A 10,000-nucleotide genomic window follows, 5' to 3' on the forward strand; every position below is an offset into this window, starting at 1 on the left:
ATAGGTCCCTCACAACTAATGAGCTGTGATTGTCTACTTCGACGTCATAGGTCCCTCACAACTAATGAGCTGTGATTGTCTACTTCGACGTCATAAGTCCCTCACAACTAATGAGCAGTGATTGTCCACTTCGACGTCATAGGTCCCTCACAACTAATGAGCTGTGATTGTCTACTTCGACGTCATAGGTCCCTCACAACTAATGAGCTGTGATTGTCTACTTCGACGTCATAGGTCCCTCACAACTAATGAGCTGTGATTGTCTACTTCGACGTCATAGGTCCCTCACAACTAATGAGCTGTGATTGTCTACTTCGACGTCATAGGTCCCTCACAACTAATGAGCTGTGATTGTCCACTTCGACGTCATAGGTCCCTCACAACTAATGAGCTGTGATTGTCTACTTCGACGTCATAGGTCCCTCACAACTAATGAGCTGTGATTGTCCACTTCGACGGCATAGGTCGCTCACAGCAGCGTCACATTAAGGTTAGCATCGTAGCTACGCCTGCTAAAGTGCTAACATAACACTCATGTTTCAAGAGCAATGTCATGCTTTTTTCGCATATTTGTCAAAGAAAAACAATAAATAAAATCAAAACTACAGGACTTACTTTAAGACGTGTAGAGAAGCCTACTTTTTTTGTATTATTAGGTTATAATAGGTTATTATTGGTGGGTTTCATGAGGTATTAATGAGTAAATGTTTCCTCCCACCCAGCATGTGTCAGAAGTTCAGCACGGCCTCATTGTTAATGGATGCTCCCACACACATGTCAATAATTGATGGCGTGTTCATGTGGACTTTTATGCTTCATGAAGCCATGGCCTGCTTCTCGGGGGCGGCCACGGCGGATCTATTTGTGTTTAAACGCAAGACCATGAAAGATGTTTATTCATGAACAATGTAGTAATATAACCAACAATTGCTAAATCAATGCCAATATATTTAATTTATCCTCGTTGTTTAACATACATTTAGTCTAAATGTCCTATAGGGCAGTTTATTATTTCTACATTCTTTGTTATGATGTTTTTTTGTTTTAATTTAAAAACAAAAATACCCCAAAAATATAAAAAACATAAATTAAATTATATTAATGAAAATATCATTACATACATTAATAAAAAAGTTCATGAAGTAAATAAAGGTTATTGAATAATAAGGTAATCAAATATAAAACTAAATCATTAAAATAAATACATAGATACAGTTTAAATATTTTTTGTAAAATGCCATTAGATTTACAATATAAAACTAAAAATTAATGATAAAAAGATAAATATTTATGAAATAACTGACTATTTTTTTTTGCATTTAAAGGACACTTTAATGAATTATTTCACATTTATATTAACGTACATTTAGTCTAAATGTCGAATAGCGTAGTTTATTATTTTTTACATGATTTATTATTTTAATTATTTGTCTTAATTTAAGAACAAACAATACCCACAGAATATAAAATACATAAATGTTCATTAAATAAATGAGCGGGTCATTAATTAGATAAATGAAAAGGTCCTTACATGTATTAATAAAACGTACATCAAATAAATAAAGGTTATTAAATAATAAGGTAAACATGCATAGGAATACAACATTGAATTAAATATATAGATACAGTTTATTCAATAAATTATAATAGTAGTAGTAATTAAATATATATATTAAATATATACATTTTATATATTATATACGTATATTTTTTTTTTTAATGCAATTATATTTTCATTAAATAATGAAAAACTCACAATTAAAAAGATAAAAAGTAAAGAAATAAATGACTTTTTTTTCCCATTTGATGGACAGTTTAATGAATTATTTCACATTTAAATTAACATACATTTAGTCTAAATGTCCAAAAGTGTACTTTAAAATTTTTTACAGATTTTTTTTATAATGCCATGTCTTAATTTGTCTTAATTTATTTCTTAATAAAATAAATAAAGGTTATTAAATAAAGAGGTTATAATACAACATTAGGCTAAATACATAGATAAAGTTTATTCAATGAATGTAATTACTTTTCAAGTATCTAAAATATCATTAAATATATACATATTATTATATGTTTAAATATACTGTATATTTACAAAAGATGATTAAAAAGTCATGATTAAAAAAATAAAAGGTCATGAAATAATGGACATTTTTTTTCTACTTAATGGACAATTTAATTAATTAATTCACATTTAAATTAACATACAATTAGTCTAAATGTCCAATAGGGTAGTTTATTATTTTTACATGATGAAAAAAAATATATATATTTTTTAATTTGTCTTAATTTGTTTATGCATAAAATAAATAAAAGGTTATTAAATAATGAGGTAACAAAAGTATAGAAATACAACATTAAATTGAATATATAAATACAGTTTATTCAATAAATGTAATTACTTTTTAAGTAATTAAATATCATTAAATTTATATATATATTTTTTTGATACAATTATATTTACAATAAATTAAAAAGTCATGATTAAAATGATAAAAAGTAATGAACTACAAGACATTTTTTCCCATTTAAAGGACAATTTAAGGAATTATTTCACATTCAAATAAACATACATTTAGTGTAGTTTATTATTTTTACATAACTTTTTTTTGTAATTATATTTCTTAATTTGTTTGAATATATTTATTCATAAAATAAAAAGGTTATTAAAAAATAAGGTAATAAAGTAATGAAATACAACATTAAATTGAATATATAAATACAGTTTATTCAATAAATGTAATTACTTTTTAAGTAATTAAATATCACTAAATATATATATATATATATATATATATTATTAATATAATTATATTTACAATAAATTAAAAAGTCATGATTAAAATGATAAAAAGTCATGAACTACATGACATTTTTTTCCCATTTAAAGGACAATTTAAGGAATTATTTCACATTTAAATAAACATGCATTTAGTTTAAATGTTCAATAGTGTAGTTTATTATTTTTTACATTATTTTTTTGTAGTAATTATATTTCTTAATTTGTTTTAATATATTTATTCATAAAATAAATAAAGGTTATTAAAAAATAAGGTAATAAAGTAATGAAATACAACATTAAATTGAATATATAAATACAGTTTATTCAATAAATGTAAATACTTTTAAAGTAATTGAATAGCCATCCATCCATCCATCCATCCATTTTTTACAGCTTGTTCCTTTTCGGGTCGCGGGGGGTGCTGATATATCATTACATTTATTTTTTTCTAAATGCGATACAATAAATAGATAAAAAGTCATGAAATAAATGAATTTTTTTTTCCATTTAAAGGACAATTTGAAGAATTATTTCACATTTATGTCCAATAAGGTAGTTTATTACTTTTACATGATTTAAAAAAAAAAAAATTATATGTCTTAATTTATCTATTCATTAAATAAAGGTTATTAAATAATAAGGTGATAAAGTATACAAACACATTAAATTGAATATACACATCAAGTTTATTCAATAAATGTAATGACTTTTGAAGTAATTAACTATCATTACATGTATTTTTTTTAATGTCATTACAGATACAATAAAAAGTCATGATAAAAGATAAAAAGTCATGATATAAATGACTTTTCTTTTTTCATTTAAGGGACACTTTTGTGAGGTATTTCACATTGAAACTGTGTACTGAAATACCAGATATGTATTTATTTTGGCAGAGTGTCAGGCTTGCAAGTATAAATAAAAACTAGATTGCGGCATGTGAGACCACACACATTATTTATGGGGAGGAGTGCTCTCCAAGTGCATGTTTCCGCATGATTTATTTATTCATTTTTCATTTCGACAACGTCGTATCGCCATCGCCAGCCAGCCGGGGGGAACAACCAATCGCCCTGTTTTATTCATCGGAACGCTTCAAAGTTCAAAGGTGATCATACTGCTCATTTTGCAGGATCACAAACGGTCGGAGGTTCACTTTTTCTATGCAACGTTTGCCTCGCCGATATCAGGCATTGGACCCGTATCAGCAGGAAATAAACACAGTGTCGGGTTATGTCTAAACTTTTCAATATCAACTCTGATACAAGCAGTCCTGCAGCTTTGAACCGATACGATACCAATTCCCGGAATCAATACCGGTTCTCAATGGTACCTGTAAATGTATTAGTGTTGTCCCAAAACCAATATTTTGGTATGTATATAGATACTTTTTGGTACTTTTCGATACTTTTCTAAATAAAAACAAATATCATTATTTTAACAAAAAATATTAAGGTACATTAAACATATGTTTATTATTCCAATTAAGTCCTTAAATAAAATAGTGAACATACCAGACAACTTGTCTTTTTTGTACGTAAGTAAACAAACAAATATCATTCTATTATTTTTGTCAACATTATAAAGGACAAGGTGTAAAAAAACATTAATAATCTACTTGTTCATTTACTATTAATATCTGCTTACTTTCTGTTTTAACATGTTCTATCTACACTTCTGTTAAAATGTAATAATCACTTATTCTTCCCTTTTTTGATACTTTACATTAGTTTTGGATGATACCACACATTTAGGTATCGATCCGATACCAAGTAGTTACAAGTTCATACATCGGTCATATTCAAATTCTTCATATGTCCAGGGACGTATTTCCTGAGTTTATAAACACAATAAGAATTTTTTTTTAAATCATATTAGTATCAACTAGATACGCTATTATACTTGGTATCATTACAGTGGATGTCAGGTATAGGTCAACCCAAGGCATTTGTTTACATTGTGACGCCGGTGAGCAATTGTATCCTCCTATGGTGCGTAGTGAAGCATGTTTAGCTATTCCTCGTCCTCCAGTGATAACGGAACTTGCAAGAAACTCACTTTGTGTCCATGGAGGCGAGGATTAGTGATTTAGCTATGTCTTAAAGTAAAGTTAACGTACCAATGATTGTCACACGCACTCTTGGTGTGGCGAAATTATTCTCTGCATTTGACCCATCACCCATTGGCAGGTGAGAGGACCAGTGAGCAGCAGCGGTGCCACGCCCGGGAATCATTTTTGGTGATTTAACCCCCAATTCCAACCCTTGATGCTGAGTGCCAAGCAGGGAGGTAATGAGTCCCATTTTTATAGTCTTTGGTACGACTCGGCCGGGGTTTGAACTCACAACCTACCGATCTCAGTGCGGACACTCTAACCACTGGGCCACTGAGTAGGTAGATGTCATCTGCATGTTTGAAAACCTGGAAAAATGCCACAGCTACTCTAAAAACGTTGTGCGTTAGGGCCATTGTTTGTTCTGGATACCTTTAGAACTGAAGTAAAAAAAAAAAAAGTGTTTCATCTGAAAGATACCCAACTTTTTGAAACAATTCTAAAAAGGTGTTCGGTTCAAACAGACAAGAAGCAAGGAACCATGCAGAGACAGAGTTAAATTTTGCTCATGAGGAGAACGCATGGAGCTGAACACTTAAGTCACAGTCTCGGGGGGGGTTAATTAATAAATGTATTTATTTATTTGTTTTGTCATAAAAAAGAGAGTTTTTTTTGGGTTGGTGCACTAATTGTAAGTGTATCTTGTGTTTTTTATGTTGAATGTGTGTGTAAATGTGGAAGTAGTGTCAAAGCGCTTTGAGTACCTTGAAGGTAGAAAAGCGCTATACAAGTACAACCCATTTATCATTTATTTTATTTCAAATTCTTCCGCGGCCCGGTGGTTGGGGACCACTGTCTTATCTTAAAACACCTCTCTCTGAGGGCCTTTCAGTGTCATAACTTCACCGTTATCTTTAGTTTTGAAGCCAAAATGTGTCCATTCTTCCTTTCCCGTCTACACACTGTGTCTGCTTGTGTGTGCGTTACCGAACATGCTCCTCTGCCCGTAAAACCAGCAATGTCACGGCGTGACGACGACCCTAATATGTATATTTAAGAACTCTTTGTGAGTTAGATATAATTATTAAACACCATTAAAATCAAGAGTAAGATTACTAATTCAGAGTTGAGTATTTGAGTGGGTCCCGGGCCCCTTTGTAGTGGAAAAGTTGGGCCCTGAGGTCAGAAAGGTTGGGATTTTTGCCCCCCTTGTGGTTACAAAAGCATCAGTACCTGTAATGGAACTACCCAAAAAATAATACAAGTATGATCCGCGCTGATATCGGATTGGCTCAATTTGCGGATTTTTCACACACACCAAACCAGGAGGTTGACCACAGCCACCGCGCTAATTAAAGACTTCGCTGGTTATTTGTGCTCGTCGACCACGCCCCCGCTGTGCCTGACTGAATGTTTGCAGTGAGATATCGCTCATATACTTGCGGCGTTAAAAACACATCCGAGGGGGGCTAGGAAGCATGCGAGGACGCACCATGTGGTAGTTGATGATCTCCTGCAGACTTTCTCCACACTTCTCCAAGCACTCCTGCAAGGAAAAACACACCCACTGTCAGCTTCCAAGATGAAAAAAACATCCTGCCTAAAAATAAACATTTGCTAAGCTAAAATTAAGCTCAACTTGCTGTCGTGGGCGTTTTTGTTTTTGTTTTTTTACGGCATGTTTGGGGGAGACAGAACAAAAAAAACTGCACATTGTTGTTTTTTTCTTGCTTTTACAGTGGAAAATGTGACTTTAATAGGACAAGTCACCATGAGCCACAGAGCCGAGAGAGCTTTTTAAATTGCTTTCGCTGTTTGGAATAGAGCCTTTCCTCCTGTTGGAAAAAAGGACATCAAAGAGAATAAAAAGACAATAAAAGACAGCGTATGTTGGCGAAACATGTATTTGTATGGAGATTTAAAAAAAAAAAAACTATATTATGGATGGTAAAATGGGACAGAAAAAAGTAAATCTTTAAATAATTACTTAAATGTGTCAATAATTAGTTAACATTCCAATCAAATAATCATTAATAATTAATGTTATTGTTTACGTTAAATAACTGCTATTGAAAACTTGTCCACTTTATTTGTATGGAGATTAAAAAAAACCCAACAACATTATGAAGGGGCAAATGAGACAGAAAAAAGTAAATAAATGTACATTTAAATAATGAGACAGAAAAAAGTAAATAAATGTACATTTAAATAATTACTTGAATCTGTCAATACGTTTCAATTAAATAAATGTTATTACATGTGTCCTCAATTAATTGTAGATAAATCATATTTTTTAATCAACTATATAAATAACTAAATCAATATTTAACTATTTACTTCACAATTTAATATTTTTGTAATGTTTTAATTATTGATTTGATTGATCACTCAATCATTACATGAACCTGTGTGGCAGCTTTATGAATTTGATATAAATCAAATTATATATTTAACAATGTAAGTATTTATTTCCCCAAAAATATTATTTACTTTACAATTTAATTAATTATTTTGTGTTTTAATTATTTGTTGACTTGATTTATTATTTCATATTATTGTTTAAGTTAAATAACTGCTATTGAAATAATGTCCTTTTTATTTATATGGAGATAATACACAACAACAACAATATTATGGAGGGTCAAAAGGGATAGAAGAAAGTAAATAAATACATATTTAAATAAGTACTTAAATGTGTCAATAATTAGTTAACATTTCAATTAAACAAATGTTATTAAATGTGTCCTCAATTAATTGTAAATAAATAATATTTTTTAAATCAACTATATCACATTTCAATAAAATTTTGTATGTTTTAATTATTGATTTGATTGATTACTCAATCATTTCATGTACCTGTGTGGCGGCTTTATGAATTTATTTTGTAAAAATAATATTGTTGAATTAGTATTTAATTAACTTAATATAAATCTATATATTTTTTAACAATATAAACGTCATTATTTAACAAAATATATTATTTACTTCACAATTTAAATAATTATTTAAAATTTTTGTTGACTTGATTAATTATTTATTTATTTCATGAACCTGTGTGTCATTTTTATGAATTCATTTTATCCGTCAAACTTAGCCTTCAAAGTCATTGGGAATTTAAAAAATATATATTAAATGTGTCCTTAAGTAATTTGATATAAATCATATTATTTATTTAACAATACAATGAGTTATTTAAATTTTTAATTACTTTATGTTTAAATTATTTCACAACATAATTAATCATTCAGGCATCGGACCAGATTCATGTAAGCCCCGCCCACTGACTTAAAGCGACTGAAGCGCTCGCACACATTGTCATGCAACACCTAAATAAATCCCACAAAAAATGTAATATTGAAATAATTAATGAAAGAGTAAAAACAAATAAATAAAAAATTACATTAAACAACAAGGACATTTATTAAAACTTTTTTTTTTAAAAATTGAATTCCAATTTCAAATAATTGCTGACACATTTAAGATATATATTTTTATTTTTTTATTCTGTCCCATTTAACCATCCATCCATCTTCTCCCGCTTATCCGAGGTCGGGTCACGGGGGCAAAAGCCTAAGCAGGGAAACCCAGACTTCCCTCTCCCCAGCCACTTCGTCTAGCTCTTCCCGGGGGATCCAGAGGCGTTCCCAGGCCAGCCGGGAGACAGTCTTCCCAACGTGTCCTGGGTCTTCCCCGTGGCCTCCTACCGGTTGGACGTGCCCTAAACACCTCCCTAGGGAGGCGTTCGGGTGGCATCCTGACCAGATGCCCGAGCCACCTCATCTGGCTCCTCTCGATGTGAAGGAGCAGCGGCTTTACTTTGAGTTCCTCCCGGATGGCAGAGCTTCTCACCCTATCTCTAAGGGAGAGCCCCGCCACACGGCGGATGAAACTTGTACCCGTGATCTTATCCTTCCGGTCATGACCCAAAGCTCATGACCATAGGTGAAGATGGGAACGTAGATCGACCGGTAAATTGAGAGCTTTGCCTTCCGGCTCAGCTCCTTCTTCACCACAACGGATCGGTACAACGTCCGCATTACTGAAGACGCCGCACCGATCCGCCTGTCGATCTCACAATCCACTCTTCCCCCACTCGTGAACAAGACTCCTAGGTACTTGAACTCCTCCACTTGGGGCAGGGTCTCCTCCCCAACCCGGAGATGGCATTCCACCCTTTTCCGGGCGAGAAACATGGACTCGGACTTGGAGGTGCTGATTCTCATTCCGGTCGCTTCACACTCGGCTGCGAACCGATCCAGTGAGAGCTGAAGATCCCGGTCAGATGAAGCCATCAGGACCACATCATCTGCAAAAACCGGAACCCCTCAACGCCTTGACTGCGCCTAGAAATTCTGTCCATAAAAGTTATGAACAGAATCGGTGACAAAGGACAGCCTTGGCGGAGTCCAACTCTCACTGGAAATGTGTTCGACTTACTGCCGGCAATGCGGACCAGGCTCTGGCACTGATCGTACAGGGATCGGACCGCCACAATAAGACAGTCCGATACCCCATACTCTCTGAGCACTCCCCACAGGACTTCCCGAGGGACACGGTCGAATGCCTTCTCCAAGTCCACGAAGCACATGTAGACTGGTTGTGCAAACTCCCATGCACCCTCAAGAACCCTGCCGAGAGTATAGAGCTGGTCCACAGTTCCACGACCAGGACGAAAACCACACTGTTCCTCCTGAATCCGAGGTTCGACTATCCGGCGCAGCCTCCTCTCCATTTAACCTTACACACAATATAAGTTATAAAAATTTAAATAATCATCTTATTTTAGTCTTATCTTAAATTTTTAACCCCTTTAAGTCAACAAAATAAATTGGTACCAAAAACAAATCAAATGAGCAACTATGCATTAATTAATGTATAAATATACACACATATATATATGCTATTTTTCATTTTTAATATATACTGTATATATACCTATACATTTATTTATCATAATTTTTAATATATACTGAATATATGCAAACATACACATTTACATGTATATATATATACATATTTATCTGTATTATTAATATATACAGTTTATATACATATATATATACATACATATAATACAAACATATACACTTTTTTTTTTTTTTGATGAAGTTGATAGGACTCACCGACATCATTCCATCCTTCTTGCACTGCTGGGAGAGATC

General features: G+C 32.5%; 1 protein-coding gene across 6 annotated transcripts in view; it reads right to left on the reverse strand.

The window, feature by feature from the left end:
* The window catches only part of acap3a (ArfGAP with coiled-coil, ankyrin repeat and PH domains 3a), a 95,865-nt gene that overhangs the window by 47,254 nt on the left and 38,611 nt on the right, over window positions 1–10,000 (reverse strand). For all 6 annotated transcript variants that reach the window (XM_061902843.1, XM_061902844.1, XM_061902840.1 and 3 more), the window contains exons 4-5: window positions 9,962–10,000; window positions 6,331–6,384 (exon numbers count right to left, since the gene is read on the reverse strand). The exon at window positions 9,962–10,000 is cut by the window's right edge and continues 81 nt beyond it. In XM_061902843.1, the coding sequence (XP_061758827.1) occupies window positions 6,331–6,384; window positions 9,962–10,000 (93 nt within the window). The remainder of the gene's footprint in view (window positions 1–6,330; window positions 6,385–9,961) is intronic.

The sequence above is a fragment of the Nerophis ophidion genome, linkage group LG06 (assembly GCF_033978795.1).
Source record: "Nerophis ophidion isolate RoL-2023_Sa linkage group LG06, RoL_Noph_v1.0, whole genome shotgun sequence".
NCBI classification, from domain to species: Eukaryota; Metazoa; Chordata; class Actinopteri; order Syngnathiformes; family Syngnathidae; genus Nerophis; species Nerophis ophidion.